The sequence below is a fragment of the Crassostrea angulata genome, chromosome 2 (genome assembly GCF_025612915.1).
Source record: "Crassostrea angulata isolate pt1a10 chromosome 2, ASM2561291v2, whole genome shotgun sequence".
Lineage (NCBI taxonomy): Eukaryota > Metazoa > Mollusca > Bivalvia > Ostreida > Ostreidae > Magallana > Magallana angulata.
The window spans coordinates 48307744-48329866 of record NC_069112.1 but is presented as its reverse complement, the minus strand read 5'-3'; the positions used below and the strand labels follow the sequence as shown (position 1 = coordinate 48329866).

Genomic DNA, 22123 nt, shown 5'->3' with positions numbered 1-22123 from the left:
GTGAGGGTCGGACTGATACTGGTTCTGCTTGTTCTACAAATAGCGAATGTAAGACGAAGTATTGGGGTGTTATTTTTTAAATAAAGATAAGAACTGCTTTCTTAAAAGCTTGCAATACTAAACAAAGTATTTCATATTGGAAGCATTACAAGTTACCTTAGCTGCATATATGTAGCTCTCGGTCTGGATCCCGAAAAAATTGACTACCATCCGACAATTTTCATATAAGGGCTAAAGTCTTGCAGCTAGCATTACCTTTAAAAGTACATTTTAGAATTTGCCGCTGTTCATAAATTCATTAAAAGACGCGCAGATTCAAATGGTTATATGTCGTTTGATATGGAATTCATGACGTCCATTTATATTGTTTCATTAAAATTATTTCATTATTTCAAGCTTGTGGGTGGAATGAAACAGTTTCACATGTTATATGTTATATATGAGGATTTCCCTCATTTTCAAGCAATGATAAGAATGACTCTCAAAATAAGAAAATAGACACAAAGTAAACTGCATTCATGGTACATCTCAAAAGTTCCTTTTTTATACTCGTCTACTATAACTGCGAAAAATGAATGAATGAGACATTCTGGCGCGGAGTCTTGTGAATAAAATTTCCATTGGTCGGAATTGATTCTTTCGTGATGGTCGGGGTACGTATAAAAACCAATTTAATCGTTCAAAGTTTTGAATTGTTAACAATGATATATCAGATCGAATGTTTTAGAACGATTTATAAATCCATAATACAGTCATTTGTAATCGGTTGACGTGTGAGGATGATTGTGTATTTAGTAGGCGGGCATCCTACACCCTATCAATTTAAGACAAATGAAATCGTCCAGCAGATAGAGAAAACAAAACCCCCTGGCATTTTAGTTCTTCTAGTTCACTTTCCAGACTGCATGTTATTATAAATTAATGATTTTGTTTGTTAATAATAATTCAACATCAATTATAAATTAACAACGAATGTACACTCTAATACGCCAGTACACAGTCTTGTTGCGATGACACCCCCCCCCCCCCCCCGGTCATGATACCTATTTCTAAATCAGGATTACACACTTGCTTGCATGTGGCAGAAGACAACTTAAACTTACCTGTAAAGTTACCGATATCATCTCTTTGGAAATGTATTTCTCCTTAGTAAGTACGTGTAGTAATTGATACATGTAATTGTGAAAATCATAGAGGAATGCATGCATGATCTGCGCATAATAACAGCTTGATACAATACTTCTTGCTTCCAACATGCTTTAAGTCTATCATAATAAGAAAATATATGCTTGACTTCAAATCAGATAATATGCTTGACTTCACATCGGAAAATTAAGGCACGTAGAATCGAGGGGAGGGGGAGGCGGGGGGGGGGGGGGTGTTCCCCCTCCCCACTTTATCTCGCGGCAACTAATTTTTTAAAAATTACATATAAAAATTTGAATTATCATGGAGTTGCCCACCCCCCCTACTAGGGGGTATGTAAAAAAAATTGGTCTGAAAATCATGAAATTAGGAGTGGAATTGAAGTTTTAGATAAACTAAGCCACCCCCCCCCCCCCCCCCCCCGATTTGATTTTGAAGATATTGGAAAATTCAAATTCCTTTTCTTATTTTTGCTTGTCAAGATTTGTTGGATGAGCTGCCCCCCACCCCCCCCCCCCCCACCCACTTTCAAAAACGATGCTAAGTGCCTGGAAATTACTCATTTTCTTTATTCCCGTTTTTAATAAACAAAACATACCAACAAACAAAACTGATCCAGATAAATATATTTACATGTATCAAAAATAAACCTCAAAAACAAACTACACATTCATCCTTCACCCACGATATTGCCTTTTCGATATTTTGTCATCGTTGTAGACCCTCATAATAATCTATTAAGTAGGTGCTTGCACGACAAAGAACCCCTTGCTGATCTATGTTTTCATTAACACATATAAAGAAAAGATATATATTGATTTATTCTTAAATTTCTTTTGATTTAAAAAAAAAAGAGAAGAAAAGTTCTCAGCTGTTTGTTAGCCGTTAATCTTAGTTCATTTTGTATATCCTTTAGTAATTTAAAGAAAAGGAATGTAAATCTTTCTTCCATGCAATATTTCGGATAAAGCAATGAAGAGTTGTTTCTTGAAATTTTATTAGACCATAAAGTTGTAAAATGCTAACATTGAAAATTGTGCCCGATTTCGTTCTTTTTTAAGGTAAAACTTTATTGAATAAAAAAAACCCTGATTCTTTGACAATTTCTAACTGCAGGGCTGTAGCTCTTAGTCTAAAAAGAATCGGATGGACGACCTAGGACCCTAATCGTCCATCCGAATTTCTTGAATATTGTCATTTCTTTCGTACGCGGACGCAATACTCACCGAGACTAAATGGTTCGTATCTTAAGTTTTAAATGCTTTGAAAGGTAATTTTGCCATTCCGATAATTTTGAAAATGAATAATTAAATAAAAATGGTTAAAATTACAGTAAAATTACCGGCATCGGTCTTCTCCATGCGCGGATCTAGAAGGGAAGGGGAAGGATTCCAGACCCCACCCCCCTGCAAAATTTCTTTCGATTACGTGTACATTATTAACTTACCAAAGATATGCCTCGGACATCCCTTGGCAAACTCAAATAACCGTCTGGCCTTCAACCCCTACCTCGGATTTTTTTTGTTCCGCGCATGCTCCCCCTCCTCAAAAAACAAAATTATTCTTCAAAACCCCCTGTAAAATTTCCAAGATCTCCGCATATATACTAAAAGATTCATTGGCGCTTGCGTTCGATAAAAATGCGTGTTAAATGTTTGCCAATGGTCTTTCTACCTTCATACCGTGCATAACCACAGTCCCACTAATAAGTCCCACTGTATAAAATGCGGCGAATCAAACCACAGACAACGTGTTAAGATCTGTATTTGCAAATAAACATGTAGTATAATACTTTGTTTCTTTTACTCGATGTTTATACATCTAATATTGTTAACCATGGTCAGTTATCAATGTTTTGTATTACGTCAAAAGTATGACCCAGCTACGACAGAAGACCTACATGTAATTGTTGCTTGCAACGAGCTCGTCTCTAGTTCTTTACAATCCTAACCTATCGTATCGTGTTTCAATCCTATCGTATCGTGCGTATATATACTGTTCTATCGTGCGTTAATCCTATCATATCGTGTGTTAATCCTATCAAGATTATCGTTTAATTTTTACAGTTTCTCCGTTTATCCTATCGTGTTAATCGCGCGTTTTATGCCTTTTATGAGCAAGTACAGTTATTTCAAAGTTACGAGTCAATCAATGCGTCGTATACGGACATTTATCAAACAAAAAATGTAAATTCCTATCCAGCATTCTATCCTGATACGAAATTCTCAATTCTTTAGATCAAATAAATCAGTAGTGCATGTAAATTATATCTGTAAGCAGTGGAAGTGAAAAATGATTGTAAACTATCGAAGTTCTCAGGAACAAGGTAACATATTTACCTTATATCGAATATATTAAATCGTACGCGTACTGTATACCTGCGTAATCATTAGCTTGTATACATGTATATATAACATAATTCGTTTTGCATGCATCATTGTTTATAGGAACAAAAGTAATTATTATATAATTAATATTTACTTAAAACAAAAGTACATGTATTATTTTAATTGAACCCGCTATATTTTCCGTGTGATATTTGATCTCGGGCTAAAATGTTCCCGGCGATCGGCTTGGGTGTGCGGTAATGAAAACAATGTCAACAAATCGTACGCGGAATGTGTATCTGTGTTAATAATATACAATTATTTAATGTTTGAGCAGTCGATAGACCCGAATATTTTTCCCGAAGTGCAGGGAACAGCTCAGTATGATCTATTGCCCGAGGCCAACGCCCGAGGGCAAGAGATCACACTGAGCTGTTCTCCGCACCAAGGGAACAATTTGGGTCTATTGACTGTTAAGGCATTAAATAATTGTTTTATTACCTATTTCCGTGTTAAGTATTTTGTGTTTACAATCAAAAATTACAGAAGGTTTTCATTCAATGAAGATAAATTTTAAGAACAATAGGAAAATAAACATAATAAAGTTATCTTTTAATCTTGTAGCAATTTCACTTTTTCTAAAATACGTTGCCGGTCCAATAGATCGCAGTCTATTGACCGGCAGTTCAATAGATCACTTTCAAATCTGAACACACATACAAAATAGACGAAAACATTTTGATTAATTTGAAATAAACAACAAAATCCCTTTGATTAGGTAATAAGACAAACCATTGATCATTCTAGCTCATAATATTTGTTAAGAAAATCTAACTGGTCATTTTAATACATTATATAAATGATGCAGCGATTACAACAATCGGGCGTTTGTTAATAACAAGAAATGTCATGTATATCTTGATCTTTCTCCATCTCAAATTCTGCCATTATCAGGTTAATCGTGAAGATCGTTAAACGCGATAATTCGTTGATCATGAACATCGTTTATCTTTTCCTATCGTGTATCAATCCGATTATATCGGGCGTGTATACTGTTCTATCCTATCATGTCGTTAATCTTGTAAAAAAATAACGTTGCCGGTACTTTAGTAGAATACTAAAAGACACTAATCTTTTTAGATCTAATCTAAAGAAAAAATCTGTCTTCCCACTTTGGAATGACTTTAAAAACTTCCGTCAGCTGATTTGTTTGAACATATTATTTATCTTTAAATATACAATGAGATAAGCGTACGGAATACGGACTTGGACCATGAATGTTATTGATTTTCTTATCGATTTGTCTATTTATCCCACCGAAATGTCAATTCGTTATTACGTCAGCTGATGTGTTTGAAGATATTATTCATCTTTAACGTTAATTGTACCATTCCTATTATCATTTCAAACAAACAAATAAGTTCAGTAAAATAGTGCCAAGAATTGAGTTGTAAATATAACCGGCAAGGTTTTTTAATTATTACAATCGGGTTCGTTATCGAGTTGGGCTGTTCAGCTGTTTGGTTTGATTCGGGGTACACATGGTACAGGAGGCGTTAAGAAATGATGTTGTGTATAACAGTGCATTGTTTTCACAAATTTTTACCTGCGACTACTCAATGGACTTGGCGAAATTACAGGAGATAAAATAAAGAGTATTATTTCACCTACTTTGTATTTAAGGTTGAATAACACATCATCACAATATGGCTGACCGCTGATGTTTTATTAAAGGAATTTTATGGAATGAAACATGAAACTTACGCCATAACCGAGTGGATAAAGTGTCGGACTTGTGATCCGTACATCCCTAGTTCGAATCCCGCAGGGGCTTTTGTTGTTATTTACTTAAATAATTATTTTAGATATTCTTTTTTTATCCCTAAACTGCAGTTTTTTCGCTTATTTGACATTTGTACCGTTTATTTATCATTTTATCTTTCATTATCAACAATTTTCCTGTTAATTTGAGTAACTTTTACCAGGTTTGTTATCCCACCTTAAGTTCTATATCAACTATATAGTTTGAATTTCCTCTGTTCATTGATCTCTGATTAAAGCACACATTCTCATTTATACATAAAACAGTTCTCAAATAGTTGTATCTTCGAAGCTTTCATAGAATAATACAAACCCGTAGGTGCATGTATAGCTTATGCAATACTCTCAGAATGCTTGTTGATTTTCTCATGGATAGCAATCATTATGGATATTTAAAGGCAAACTCTTAAATGCCGAACCTTATTTTTGGTCAAAAACGTGTTGAACATAAATGTAGAACGTTTTAAACACATATCATCTATATATATTTGTAAAAATCTACTTGACTGAACAAATGTTTTCAAAATCGATAAAACCTTGTGTTTAATTTTGTTGCGAAACATAGTAATATTATATGCTTTCCTGTCTAAAATCCGAAATGATATGTATTGTGAAAAAATCTAAGATAACAGAGAGCATGGAAAACTTAATGTACATATTCATGCCCTGTTTATAATTACCAGATAAAAAACTATAAAACTAAAAATGTCAGTGTTACTTTTACTTCTAACAGTATTCTCAGGAAACATGAAACTTTGCTTTTCAAATCAATAACATAAAATGCTAAATGAATGCACTAAACTACGCACACTTGAACTTCTTTGTCTGAGTTAATTGTACCTTTGCGTCATTTTTACTATTTATTATGGATTTATGTGTATGATATTAATACAAAAACTGTATCGATGAGCTGACACCCATATATTTTACTAATTTATATCACCCTTCTTTAGAAATAATTGAATATTTGCTTGATATATTATCAAATATTTTTTATGTTTCAAATTGCGGCTTCAATTTAGAGGCAAACAGTATGAATTTAATGTGTTGTTTATTATTATTATTATTATGCCCCCCTTCATAGAAGGAAGGGCATATTTTTTTGCTGCTGTCTGTCGGTCGGTCTGTCGGTCCACCAACTTTTTCCGTTCATTTTCTTCGTAGAGGACAAACATATTGAAATGAAATTTGATATACAGGTTTATCATGATAATATATAGGTCAAGTTCGATATTGGGTACCATCGAGCAATTTTCGACAGAGTTATGGCCCTTGGACATAGAAAAACTCCAGTTTTTGCAGTTTCCGCTCATTTTCTTTGCAGATGATGAACATATTGAAATGAAATTTGGTATACAGGTTTATCATAATAATATCTAGGTCAAGTTTTATATTGGATACGATCGAGCAATTTTAGACAGAGTTATGGCCCTTAGACATAGAAAAATTCCAGTTATTTGCAGTTTCCGTTCACTTTCTTCGCAGTGGATGAACATATTGGAATGGAATTTGGTATACAGGTTTATCATGATAATATTGTCGTGGAGAAAAACTTACAGTTTTTCAATATACTTATTCATCTCTGAAATATGTATTTAAATTTAGTAATTCAAACAGTTAAATTTTCATTTCTTTGAAATATATTTTATGATAAATTTAACTATTACAGAATTTAATGATTTTGGTGCTTTAAGAAAAAAACGTTCAGAAATTTTTATGTATTTTATTTTAGCTTTTGTCTGGTTACTCTGAGGTGTCATTTTATTTATTGCACATGTCAACTTTATTTTATCGGGTATGCCAAACTTAAGGTTTCTTTGTTCTCCTGATAAATGTTTTTCGAACGTGGGCTTCGCAAGATTTTTGAGGTAATTTTGTTGTAAATGTTTTTATAGCATCCATTTGATTTAGTCCATGAGTGATAAGTTCTTTGTTACGGGATTAACGATGCCCCTAGAATTATTTACCTGGCCAAGTGTTGTTTAATTAGTTGCGTCACAAAGACTTATAGATTAAGTGGACACGCATTGACCAAATGTTCTTTTGTAATCTAATTCTTTTTTTGGACAACCAATATCTCCAGAATCATTTTGATTGGTTAAAAAGGACATCTTAGAAATTTGATTCAAACAGGTTGCGCGTCCCGGCTGGTCACTTTTCATCATTGAATAAAACCAGCCGGACGTTTGCTTTATTCCTGCCTTCTTTTAATCTATCTAGGTAACTTTAGTTCTATTTTTCTTAGGTAATTAATTATTGTGGTTAAACTTTAAAATCATTCGAATTAAGAAATTTTAGAGCTTGAAATTAATTTAGTAAAGGATTTAATTAAAAGTTTTATTTTTTTTTAATTTTGGTCATTGCTCACTTTGGTCTTTGTCTAAGTTAGAAATAATTATAGTGTAGTTAGTTACCTTTGTATACATCCCTAATGCAAACCTGTTTACAGAGTGAAGGTATGTAGTGAAATAGTTTTTATGTTGCACAGTAAAATTTGTAAATTTTTATGTTCAATGGGATCGGGATCGAGGTGCAAATTATTGCCAAAAATGGACAGACTTACTTTCATTATTGTTAGAAAATATTAGTGAGATGATCGCCGATGTGTTATTAATGATCTATTACATAATAATGGCATTTATATTCTCAAAAGCATTTAAGCATTATGCATGTTTTCGCATTTTTGAAGCAATGTCAGGTAAAGTAGAATTTGCAAAGCTTTTCAGTTATATGTATTACGTAATCGATCGCCGAGTCTCTGATCCCAACTTTATTGGTTACATTGTTTACATGAAAAAGAATAGAAAAAGGTTATGTCAGGTTTGTTTTATAACATTGTTTTATTTTTGGTTTGATTTAATCCAGATATTGATTTATGATTTGTTGTTTAATTTCTTTTTATTATACCTTTAACATGTTTAAATTAAGTAACTTTGATGGAATGAAATTTGTAATAACATTGGTAAATTTGTAAGGCCTTGAGTCGCTCTTTATAGCTTTGTTGGTCACTTTTCATCATTGAATAAAACCAGCCGGACGTTTGCTTTATTCCTGCCTTCTTTTAATCTATCTAGCCTCAACAAACGGATACATCCATTGGGTTGAGAAGCTGCCCAAGTCTTTGTTTATAACCAAAATAACAAGACGAATAACAAAAGGGTATGACTGGTGGAGAATCTGGGTAGTGGAACGATCCGAGCTTTTCCCCCAGATTCCAGATTCATCATAATATTATATCATCACTGTTACCATGCCAGGCCCATCAAACATGGAATTGAGAAGTTCCTCTCAGCAAGGCAGAATACAGGAGGAACAATCAGAACAAGGGATCACTGAAGCCACAGCTTCAGTCAATGAAGTAGAGGCCCTGCGGAGACAGCTGGAGACCTTAAAAGCATCCAGAGATGCAGAGTATCGCCGGAGAAGAGAATTGGAGGAGCAAATTGACAGACAACCTCAACCGGTAGCTACACCAAGGCAGGTTTGGGAGCCAGCACCCAGAATCCCAGTGCCACAAATGGACAAATTTGATGGCAATACCCCTGTGTCAGAATGGTGGACCACATTTATGGCCTACATCGCCCTACATTCAATCACCGAGGCCAAAGCCATAAAACTATTGCCATTCTATTTGATGGGAATAGCCCTTCAATTCTTCACACACTTGGACAGCTTGTCAAAAACCTCACTAACCAGCATCAGGGATGCTTTCTTTTCTAGATTCCGACCGACAGTCCCCATAAGTCAAGCTTTGATGCGGGTGAAGCAGGGAGCCGACGAATCTGTGGATAAATACCTATACCGAGTGAGGAAACTGGCTGCTGACTGCTCAATGGAAGAGGACAGCATCACATACTTCGCTCGAGAGGGTCTTCTTCAGAAGCTGAGGGTAATAGTGGTCCCACAGAACCCAAAGTCCCTGGAAGACCTCCGAAAAATGGCAGCCCTTGCAGAGGAAGCTACTGGTAAGGATACCGACACCCCGCCTACTGACCTAAAGACGGCCCTTGCGGAGGGAATCAAAATCGCCCTTGCCAGTGTGGATGCTGCAGTGGAGACCAAGGTCCGAAACCACTTAGACGATCAGCTTGCAGATGTCAATGGTGTGTTTGCAGGCCAAACCCAACAACGAAGGCCCCAACCAGTCTCAAGGGACAGGGACAACTTCAGACAGACTAACAGGAGCAGAGAGCCAGGACCTTGCTTCAGATGTGGGGGTAAGTCCTGTTTTGACAAGTCGAAATGCCCTGCTAATGATCAATTTTGTTCTTATTGTGGTGTCAAGAATCATTTAGTTAAAGTATGTCACAAGAGGTTTATCGAAAATTCCCTTCAATTTAATCAAAATCGTTAGGGGTGCGAGCCTGTCCATAGGCATTTGTCTAAGGATGGGCACAAAGGCAAAAGCCATGAAATTTGTTTAGTATCTTCACTAAAGGAAAATAAAGTGCTTATTAATGTAGGAAACAAAAGAATTCGTGCTCTATTAGACACTGGTGCTAGTATAACAATTGTAAGTCAGGAATTTTTAGGTAAGACTTGCTATAAAGACTCTCCCCTTTTAAGTGCTAAACATCCAAAAGTCAAAGGTGTCACAGGAAACTATTTAAAGGTGCTGGGAATGTTAGATATAGAAATATTTATTGATGGTATGGTGTTTGTTCACTCTGTGCATGTCATACAAGATCTTCATTATTCCTTCATACTTGGCTTAGACTTTTTGAGAACCAATCATGCCAATATTGACTATGCAACTAACACATTGAACATAGATACTAAGACTAACATGCATGTTTGTCCCATTATTGCTGATACTGGGTTAGCTAGAGCCATTGGCAATGTCATTATTCCCAAGCGTAGTGAAACAACTATCAGAGTTAAGATTTCTAGGTGTGTAGAAGGTGAAGAGGTGTTGTTAGAGCCCGTGCCAGCACTAGCTCTTAAACATATAATTGCTGCTAAATGCATTGTCACGGTGCACAATCATGGTGCATATCTGAAGGTCATGAACCCTACTTATAATGACATCAATCTTACCCATAATCAAGTACTTGCTACAGTACAAGAACTATCCAAAGGTAAGGTTATACCCCTAGAAGAAGAAAGTGTCACCAACATTAATACTGTGAGTATGGGAACAGAGAAGTCGGAGTGCAAATCTGATTTACAGTTTGACCTCTCTGATTCTGATCTAACTGAAATTCAAAAACAAAATCTTCAGAAGTTTTTAGTTGGTTACAGAGATATATTTTCTGCTGACTTGTCTGAGCTAGGAAAGACCAGTTTGTACAAACACAAAATTGAGACCTTCCCTGGATCCAAGCCAGTCAGAAAACAGTTCTATAGAACTTCACCTCAAACCGCTAAGGAAATCCGAAGGCAGGTCGATGAAATGCTCAAGCATGACATCATCCAGCCTTCGAATTCTGAGTGGCATTCTCCAGTTGTCATGGTTAGGAAAAAGAATGGACAGATGAGATTTGCATGTGATTACAGAGCTCTGAATAAGATCACAGTCCCAATGTCCTTTCCTTTGCCTCACCTTGAAACTGTTTTTGATGCTATTGGTGAAACTAAAGCTCAATACTTCACAAATCTTGATTTTCGATCTGCATTTTGGCAGGTAGAAATGAGCCCATGTTCACAGCATAAAGCCGCATTTATAACCCAAGATGGAGTGTATGAGTGGAAAAGGATGTCATTCGGGTTGATGAATTCACCCATTTCCTTTCAGACACTCATGTCAGGGGTTCTTAGGGAAATGAACTTCAGGTCTGTACTTGTGTACATTGATGATGTATTGATTTTCTCCAAGGACTTTTCAACCCATCTTAGAGACATTGCTCAGGTTTTCAGTAAGCTACGTGAAGCTGGCCTGACCTTACAACCTTCAAAGTGTCACTTTGCTGTCAAACAGTTGAAGTTTTTGGGTCATGTCATCTCACGTCATGGGGTTGAAGTTGATCCAGAAAAAACCAAAGCAGTCAATGAATTTCCTGTCCCCAGAAAACAAAAACATGTCAGAAGTTTCTTGGGTATGGCCAATTATTATCGCAAGTTCATTCACAATTATGCTAAAATAGCTACTCCCCTAAATGCACTCCTACGACACGATGTACGCTTTCAATGGACCTCCGAATGCCAAACTGCCTTTGAAACTCTCAAAAGTGCCCTTATTTCTGCACCTATACTTTCTTATCCTGATCCTCAGAAATCTTTCATCTTAACCTGCGATGCGTCAGACAAAGCTATAGGTTATTATCTAAGTCAGCAATCCTCAGACAAAAAGGAACATGTTATTGCCTATGGAGGTAAGGCCTTATCTAAGGAGGAAAAACGTTATACCACTTCTGAAGAAGAGCTCTTAGCTGTAGTAAAGGGAGTGGAAGCATATCGACCCTATCTTGTGGGAGGTAAGTTCACCATATATACAGATCACAGAGCACTAGTCTGGTTAAAGTCTGCCAAACACACAGGTAGGTTAGAACGTTGGGCATTGAAATTGCAGGAGTATGATTTTGAAATCATCCATAGACCAGGTAAGAACAACTTTGTAGCTGATGCTCTCAGCAGACGCCCTTACCCAGAGGAGCAAGAGAATATTACTATTGCCACACCTCCTATCAATTCCATCTGTCTGACAGAATCTTCTGATGAAGAAAATGACATTGAAAAGGTATGTGTGCAAGTAAATTTATTCTATGACCCTTCTGAAACTGATATAGTAGTCCTAGAAGAAGATCACCTACAACCAGTGTTAGATAATAGAAAATCACTTGCTCAATTACAACGGGAATGTCCAGACTTCAAGGATATTATAAGGTATGTAGAAAAGCAAGAACTGCCTCAAGACACTTCTAAACATAACAGTATAGTAGCCGAGTCTAAACACTATTCTATAGTGAATGGTATTCTGACCCATCTTTTTCAAAGACGCTGTAGCAGACAACCAGAGGAAATGAGGTATATAACACAGATAGCTCTTCCTAAAGTCTTGCGACTAGATGCACTTAAACAATATCACGATAGTTTGGCAGGTGGTGGACACTAAGGAATAGAAAAGGTACGTGCTTCCTTGATACAGCGATACTTTTGGCCACGGATGCATCAAGACATAGTGGACTATGTCAAATCCTGTTCCAGATGTCAATTTGCCAAGAGGAACTACAATCCTGTGAAGCCACCCATGCAACCCATGCCTGCTAGAGAAAGGTTTGAATGCTGGCAAATAGATATTTTAGGTCCGCTACACAAGAGTCCTGAAGGATATGAGTATATCCTATTGTGTATTGATGCTGGAACCCATTGGCCAGAAGCATTCCCTCTTAAATCTCAGAATGCAAAGGAAGTTGCTAATGTTCTCTTTGAAAACATCCACAGGATGAATGACCATCTTTAAGTCCTCCTTAAAGATAGCTTAAAGGTGTTTAAAGGTAGCTTAAAGACGATCTTTAAGCCACCTTTAAGCTACCTTTAAGCTATAAGTATTGCTTAAAGGTGGCTTAAAGAAAGCGTAAAGATGGCTTAAAGGCAGCTTAAAGACCATCTTTAAGCCACCTTTAAGCCACCTTTAAGGACAACTTATAGGTCCTTAATGTCCAAACTTCTTTAAGCCACCTTTAAGCCACCTTTAAGCTACCTTTAAGCCACCTTTAAGCCATTAAAAAAAAATTAATTCAATATTGTGCTTAATTTCCAACAAAATGTATTAACTTTATGAAAGAAAAGGTATTAAAACGGTTTTTGTTCTAGAAAGAAAAATGAAAAAAAAGAACACAAAAAAAAAACACCGGCCGCGGCGAGAATTGAACCCGGGACCCTTAGCTTACTAGCATCACCACACATCCTCTGCGCCACGGCAACTTACATATATATGAGCGTTTTTATATTCTATATATCAGTGGGTATTGAATCACTGTATTGAATGTGTTTACTTGAAAAGATTTTGACAAACCAATCAGTTTGTAACAATCAATTATATCTAATTTATAAATTAAATAAAATAAAAATGTAAGAAAGAAAATGAAATCATTTCTTTTATTAAATGCATTGATACTATTAGGGTATTTGTTCAATTTCCCGCAATTTCCCGGTTTTCATGATCGCGGCGCCGTTCCAATATGTTTAAATATTTACATGTAATTGTATGTACATGTACATGATTTTTAAACTATCAATTCTATAACAAACAAAATTACCAATTACCGGTGACGTATTTACTGCATGTGGCAATTGCAAATGACTTGTACATACAATTGTATGATGTGCCAGGCCGGGTATATTTGACATATTTACCCTTATACATATATTTAAATAATCAACCCCTATTTATGATCACCGGTACATTAATTAATTAGCCTCAAGATTTTACTCTTACATACATGTATCGTTAATTTGTAGACGTAACATCTTTGAAACCCAGAGCTAGGAAATAATACTTTGAAAATGAATTACAAATGTAAATTAACTTTTATTCACTAGACTTATCGTATACTCGTACATACTAAGATTCAACGCCTTTAGAAACCCTGACGTGCACCTGGGCACACGACACACCTGTTGTGTATATCTTGTATATTCTGTGTTAGTTCCAGGGGTTTTCTAAAGTTGGACAAACAATAGACTTTAATTAGATATACACAAACATGCACCTGGGCACACGACACAACTGCTGTGTATATCTTGTATATTCTGTGTTAGTTCCAGGGGTTTTCTTAAGTTGGACAAACAATAGACTCTAATTAGATATACACAAACGAACAAAACTATGTCTAGACAAACAAAGCAGTAATATCCTGCCCGATATAACAAAGGCAGTTGAGAGTCTTTTCATCTTTAACATGTATCTAGCAGATCTAGAGTTAGAAATAATGAAAATTGAAAAAAAAATACAAACCTTAAACCAATTAACAAATTAAATCATGCATTTTTGGTTCATTATCTTTATTTTGTTTAATAACCGGATGAACTGAGAGAGAGAGAGAGAGAGAGAGAGAGAGAGAGAGAGAGAGAGAGAGAGAGAGATTTTTTTCACCGATTAATTTATAATAGGAAACAAACATACTTTAATTAGTTTTACGCACATATTAAGATACAGAGACTGCGCTCATACCTACAATAATTTTGAAACCCCCCAAAAATTATAAAGAATTTTATAACGGCAATCTGTGTCCATCAGAGCGGTGCTGATGATAGCGATCTGTGTTTAATGGAGCGACGATTATAACCGATTGGAACACCCCCCCCTTCCTTGGAAATTATATTATCACTCGGATGACCCCCTCCCATCTCTATAAAAGAGCTTTTGCATTTAATATATGTTTTTATTGTTCAGCTTGATCAATATTGACTTAAAGGCCACTTAAAGACAGTGTAAAGGCAGCGTAAAGAGAGCGTAAATGCCACTTAAAGATGCTTAAAGGTGGCTTAAAGGTGGCTTAAAGGTAGCTTAAAGAAGTTTGGACATTAAGGACCTATAAGCACTTGCTTAAAGGTGACTTAAAGGCGGCTTAAAGGTTGTATAGCCTTTAAGCTCCTTTAAGTCACCTTTAAGCCACCTTTAAGGACTTGCTTAAAGATGGTTTTTCGCCCTGTGATCTTTGCTCGCTATGGTGCTCCTTCAATTTTATTTTCTGACCGAGGTAGGAACTTTATGTCTAAACTTATCAATGCTCTCTGTGAAATTTTTGACATTTCTCAGCATCATACCAGTGCATATCACCCCAATACCAATGGGTTAGTTGAACGCCAGAATAGTGTCATAGCTCAATCTCTTCGTGCATATTGTGATAAGGATCAACAATTATGGCCCAAGTTTCTCCCTGGTATTTTAATGTCCTTCAGAAAATCTGTCTCTTCTCATTCTACTGAGTTCTCTCCCTTCCATATGATGTTTGGTAAAGAGATGAGATTACCATTTGACGTAGATTTACAACCTAAGGACAACTTAAGTCAGGACACACGGGAATATCTAAGAGAGTTCATGTCACGTCTCAAAATATCCCATGAGATTGGACAGAAAAATGTGGAATATCACCAGCAGAGGAACAAAGAGAGATATGACCGAACAGCAAAAACACCTCACTTTAAGATTGGTGACACTGTACTGACAACAACTCATCAAGTGCCTAAAGGTCAGTCCTCCAAACTATGGGATAAGTGTACTGGACCATACCAAATCGTAGGATTGGGACCAAATTATACCTACCGCTTACGTCGAATATCTGACAACAAGGTACACCCATCCTTGGTAAGTGCAATTCACTTAAAAGACTACTATCCTCCAGAAACATACAGAGCTCATCTACAACTTCCCCCATCTGATGAAGGACAAGAGGATACACAATCAACAGAAGGCAATGATGCACCTGATCCTCCTAACCCAGCTACACCTGATAGACCACAAAATACTCCAAATCCCACTCCTGCTCACCATCCCCTTCCTAACATTCCTGACTCAACGCCTAATTTACCACAAGATCATCCAACACCACCTGCAACAGGTAACCAGAGTACTTCTTCTCAGCCACAGGATAAAATGTGGAATATCAAAGAAATCCCAACAGCCAAATTTAAGAACAACAGAAGACTAATAAGGGTTGTATGGGAAGACGGTACAAGGACATGGGAACCAGATGAAATGTTCTCACCTGAAATGCTAGCCGATATCAACAGACGCTTTACCAAATATGGTAAACGTAAACGAACTTGTTTTGTAAAACCATCCCAATCTTAAACTCATTCCTTCATTATCATGTGTAAGAAGCTATTCTTAATCTCAGGAAACTACTCTTTATTCCAATTGTTACCATTCCATTATCTCTGAAATAGATATCCTAATTATTATCCCTTTTGTATGCAAAATTCATCCCCAAACTTATAATTGCTCTCTGTATATGCCACAGAGTTATGTTTTTTGTTCTTATGTGTAGCTATCCCATACACACTATTTATCCCATTACACACATGTATATATCCCATACTTGTGTTTATCCCAATTAAGTCATGTAAACATCCCCTACATGATATTGATCCCATTTATGACATGTATACATCCCCTACATGTTCATATTTCTTTATGTGTATGTAGATATCCCATACCTCACATCTTTATTGCGCCACTTTACATGTAATGATTCCTTACATGTCTTACATCTAAAATCTTCATGTATAATTATTCCATACATGCAACAGTGTCAATACAATGGACTTCTTCTCTTCCAGTTTATTTTTGACTGCTTAGGTTAGGGTTTTGATAAGTATTGATCTTTAAGAGATTAATGAGGAGATTGCATTGGTAGAGAGTTTAATATTTTATTTTTCTAACTAAATTTGGATGACATTAGGTGTATTTTCTAAATTCTGAAAATATCAAAATTGTTGTGATGATGCCCCCCATTTTTACATTATATTATGTAGGTTATATAGTGCTAGATTGTTAGGTTGGCCACCTTGCAGTCAATGATATCATCACAACTCATTTTTTTTTCCCATTTTGGCATTTTGTAGGGTCTCTCTCATCAATCTGGTACCAACTCCTGCCTCTCATCAGTCTTTTCATGCTATCCCTAATCCCAGTAGCAGTTGCAACAAACAAAGAAGTTGAGTTTAGTCCAGTGGGAGACAACATTCATCGCCTCAACTATGGAGTAATCTTTAAGAAGGACTCAACTCTAGTTTTGTCACAAGAATATTGGACCCACACCTTTCACCTACAGCTACCCAATTCTATTAAGCCCACCAATGTCTCAACTAGGTGCAATCGTAATGAGTCTCACTGTTACAAATGGAATGATTTAGTTAGTGTTTTTCAAACTCTGCATGTTGAAACTCAAAGTCATGTCAAGGAAGTTGTGAAAACTATTAGGTCTTTAATTCCTCAAACTAATTTTCCAACAAAATCTTCAAAAAAATCCCCAAGAGCATTTTTGCCCTTTATTGGCTCTCTATCAAGAAGTCTATTTGGAACAGCCACTATAGAAGATGTTCAGTTATTAGCCCGACATGTCAATGCTCTTAATGCACGCACTACTAAATTTGCACTTGCTATGCAACAATATGATGCACATCTGTCTTCTTTCATATCCATTGTTAATAATCGCACTACTAACTTGCTTAAAGGAATTCAGTTGAATACTAAAGTTATTAACAACATTGCTGCTGCAGTTGATGCTAAATTTGTTCAAATGGAGCATGCCATGACTAATGTGTCATCTCTTTTGATTCAACAAATAAATGAGGCAAATGTATTGAGAAGCAATTTGGACAATTTACAATCTGCAATTCAAAATTTAATTGAAGGAAAGTTATCTCCCTTTCTTATTCCAAAACAAAAATTGAAATCAGTTATACAAGATATTTCAAAAATGCTCAGAACTTCACACAAAGGATTCTACCTAACTCATACTAATCCCACATACTATTACTCACATGGTAAATTCCTCTACGCACGAAATAATAAGCATGTCTACCTATCTGTTAAATTTCCCATTTCCACTCACAAGGCCCCAATGCAACTTTACGAAGTTACCTCCCTTCCTGTTCCTATTAATATTTCCTCATCACATGCTACCCAACTTCTTAACATGCCAAAATACTTTGCAATTACCAAGCACCATGACTACTACCTCAACCTTAAATCTGATGTTTTACTTAACTGTGTGCATGCAGGTCCCACTATCCTTTGTGATCATAACTTACCATTGAAGCCTATAACCAGTAAGGATTGCTCCATTGCACTTTTTAACAATGATGTCAAGGCGATTCATAAACTCTGTAACTTTAAGTTCATTCCAAATGTGTTGAATTCCAACATCATTGAATTATCCCCAACATCTGTATTGATTTATAAGATTCAAAGTTTATCACTTGATTGCCCAAAAGAAAAGAAAGTGATTTCAGGTTGTGCATTTTGTATCATTCATGTACCATGCAAGTGTTCATTGTCAACTGATTCTTTATATTTACCCCCTCGTTTAGTGAATTGCTATCAATCCCAGCAAAATTTTACAATTCTGCATCCTTTCAACCTTGCTTTACTTCAACAATTTTTTGATGAAAACAAACTTGCAAATTTATTAGGTGATACTATATTCCCTAAGCCTATTGATTTGAAAGTCCCATTGTTTAAAATTTTTAACCATTCCATGGATAAAGTCATTGCTGATGATCACAGGTATCAATTAAGTTTAAATAAAATGGCTGAAGCAGCAAAGAAAGATGAGACAATTTTTAAGCAGTTATCAGAACCTCTTATTGATGGATTGATTAATATTCCTTCTTCCTGGCCTGACACCAATGCTATTTTAATATTTACCACTATGGGAGGAACAGTTGTCTCTCTGATTTTCTGTGTTTTGGCTTTAATCAAATTAAGAAAACTCAAAATTGAATTATTAATCTTACAACAAGTGGCACAAGCAAATTCTCAAACAATTCCTTCATTTATTTATCAAGCTAAAACAACAGCACCTGTTTTGAAAGCGCCAGTGTCTATTGAAAAGTTGTTAATTTCTGAGATTTCTTGGATTCATGCAGTTTTCACTGTTGGTTTCATCATAATTATTATTTTGTGCATTATTATCTTTTACCTTTGGAGATCAAGACCATCTAAAGAAACAATTTTACAATTGGAAATTACATCTGGTGGTAAATGTGCAATAATTCCTCTTTTGACCTTGCCTTTGTGTCCATCTTATTACAAATTTCAGAGCCCGGTCATTAGAAATTTAACAACTTCCCCAAATTTTCTAAATTTTAAACTTTATGCAGACTGGGATCAATTCGACGTTATTGATAAGCAATCTTCCAAAACAATCCAAATTCCGAAAGTAATTACTTTGAATTGGCTTAATCATTCAAATGTGACAAAAATTTTAAAACAACCATATTGTGCATATGTTATGGTTACACACCAAGGTTTTAATACAATCATAACTCCCTCCTCCTTAAGTCAAAACTCTTGTGACTTGCTTACAATTGTTTAGTTAACTAATCATACCTTCATTTTCAGCAACCAACATGAGTGAATTTTATCTTTTTATGGGCATTAATTGACTTGAATGATAAACAGGACTTGATGATATTTGAATTCTTTTTCTGCAAATAAATATTTTTTTTTATACTGTGCAACATGTAGTGTAGTTCTATCTTATGTATATATGTTTTATTTGTTGCTGATTTGTTTTATTTGTCTACCATTTTTGTGTTCTATAAATGCTGTTCTTCTGTTTAATAAATCAAAGAAGAAACTTGATTAGCATAATGATACCTGTGAATTTTCACTATATTCAGCAACAATATTTTTTATTGCTCAATTGTAAATACTTATATTAGGTTTTTATTTTAATCTCTACTTGTTTTATTTTTGGTTTGGGGACCAAACCTATTGTGGCCAGGGGGGTAATTTGTCATGTAATCATTTTCAACTTTAGATTGAAAATTAATAAAAGACATTTGTCGTGGAGAAAAACTTACAGTTTTTCAATATACTTATTCATCTCTGAAATATGTATTTAAATTTAGTAATTCAAACAGTTAAATTTTCATTTCTTTGAAATATATTTTATGATAAATTTAACTATTACAGAATTTAATGATTTTGGTGCTTTAAGAAAAAAACGTTCAGAAATTTTTATGTATTTTATTTTAGCTTTTGTCTGGTTACTCTAAGGTGTCATTTTATTTATTGCACATGTCAACTTTATTTTATCGGGTATGCCAAACTTAAGGTTTCTTTGTTCTCCTGATAAATGTTTTTCGAACGTGGGCTTCGCAAGATTTTTGAGGTAATTTTGTTGTAAATGTTTTTATAGCATCCATTTGATTTAGTCCATGAGTGATAAGTTCTTTGTTACGGGATTAACGATGCCCCTAGAATTATTTACCTGGCCAAGTGTTGTTTAATTAGTTGCGTCACAAAGACTTATAGATTAAGTGGACACGCATTGACCAAATGTTCTTTTGTAATCTAATTCTTTTTTTGGACAACCAATATCTCCAGAATCATTTTGATTGGTTAAAAAGGACATCTTAGAAATTTGATTCAAACAGGTTGCGCGTCCCGGCTGGTCACTTTTCATCATTGAATAAAACCAGCCGGACGTTTGCTTTATTCCTGCCTTCTTTTAATCTATCTAGGTAACTTTAGTTCTATTTTTCTTAGGTAATTAATTATTGTGGTTAAACTTTAAAATCATTCGAATTAAGAAATTTTAGAGCTTGAAATTAATTTAGTAAAGGATTTAATTAAAAGTTTTATTTTTTTTTAATTTTGGTCATTGCTCACTTTGGTCTTTGTCTAAGTTAGAAATAATTATAGTGTAGTTAGTTACCTTTGTATACATCCCTAATGCAAACCTGTTTACAGAGTGAAGGTATGTAGTGAAATAGTTTTTATGTTGCACAGTAAAATTTGTAAATTTTTATGTTCAATGGGATCGGGATCGAGGTGCAAATTATTGCCAAAAATGGACAGACTTACTTTCATTATTGTTAGAAAATATTAGTGAGATGATCGCCGATGTGTTATTAATGATCTATTACATAATAATGGCATTTATATTCTCAAAAGCATTTAAGCATTATGCATGTTTTCGCATTTTTGAAGCAATGTCAGGTAAAGTAGAATTTGCAAAGCTTTTCAGTTATATGTATTACGTAATCGATCGCCGAGTCTCTGATCCCAACTTTATTGGTTACATTGTTTACATGAAAAAGAATAGAAAAAGGTTATGTCAGGTTTGTTTTATAACATTGTTTTATTTTTGGTTTGATTTAATCCAGATATTGATTTATGATTTGTTGTTTAATTTCTTTTTATTATACCTTTAACATGTTTAAATTAAGTAACTTTGATGGAATGAAATTTGTAATAACATTGGTAAATTTGTAAGGCCTTGAGTCGCTCTTTATAGCTTTGTTGGTCACTTTTCATCATTGAATAAAACCAGCCGGACGTTTGCTTTATTCCTGCCTTCTTTTAATCTATCTAGCCTCAACAAACGGATACATCCATTGGGTTGAGAAGCTGCCCAAGTCTTTGTTTATAACCAAAATAACAAGACGAATAACAAAAGGGTGTGACTAATTGTGACCGCGTAGATTTGCACGGTGCTAGGGAATTCTTCTGGATCTGCATCGGTCGTTTGCAGTACGAACCGGGTGAGGGAATGTTGGCGTAAAGGGTATAAGGTAGAGGCGCGCTGTGGGCCGTAAGGTAAAAACGAAGGGGGGTAGGTTTGCCGTATTCCCGAAGGTCCACCAGTATACAGTTCCAGAGAAATAAACCAAGTGATGAAGGATTCCGTATTTATTGGACGAGATTCAACGATGGCAACATTATAACAATTTAACAGACAGACATTTTACAAACAAGTCGGATATGGCCAGTAGTGGCCTCCGGACTCAAGACTCTGGGTGAGTCGGACGTGGCCGAGGCTGGCCGCCGTATTCCAGACTGCCGATTGACAATTGTACATAACTATTTATAAGAATCTGAACAATGAGTATAAATTGACAGGCGATGACATAAGTAAGCTGAGTGAAAGGTTCACAGATATAAAATAATTGAATAAACTCAATGAGTCTTTGATGTACAAGACATGAAAAACTGATAATTGCACAATGTTGTTTTTATGAGATTAACAGTCCTTGAGACATGGCACTCTGTCTCTTTGAAATCACATATAGAGTCCGAGAAGTGTCAATCACTAAATAAATAAGTAACTTTGTAAGATATAAACTGTGAGAAAATATTACGAAACAGATGTTGAATTTTAAAAGTAAAGTTCAAAATAAAGTTATAATTAAACAGTGAATTTTGCACGGTG

The 22123-nt window shown here is 35.3% G+C and overlaps 1 protein-coding gene across 1 annotated transcript; it reads left to right on the top strand.

Annotated features, from left to right (window-relative positions):
* Positions 1–8507: 8507 nt before the first annotated feature.
* On the top strand, positions 8508–19349 carry LOC128174438 (uncharacterized). Its single transcript, XM_052839997.1, has 3 exons — positions 8508–9511; positions 16803–17726; positions 19306–19349. The coding sequence occupies exons 1-3, from the start codon at positions 8545–8547 to the stop codon at positions 19347–19349; spliced, it is 1935 nt and encodes a 644-aa protein (XP_052695957.1). The 5' UTR covers positions 8508–8544.
* The last annotated feature ends 2774 nt before the right edge of the window (positions 19350–22123 follow it).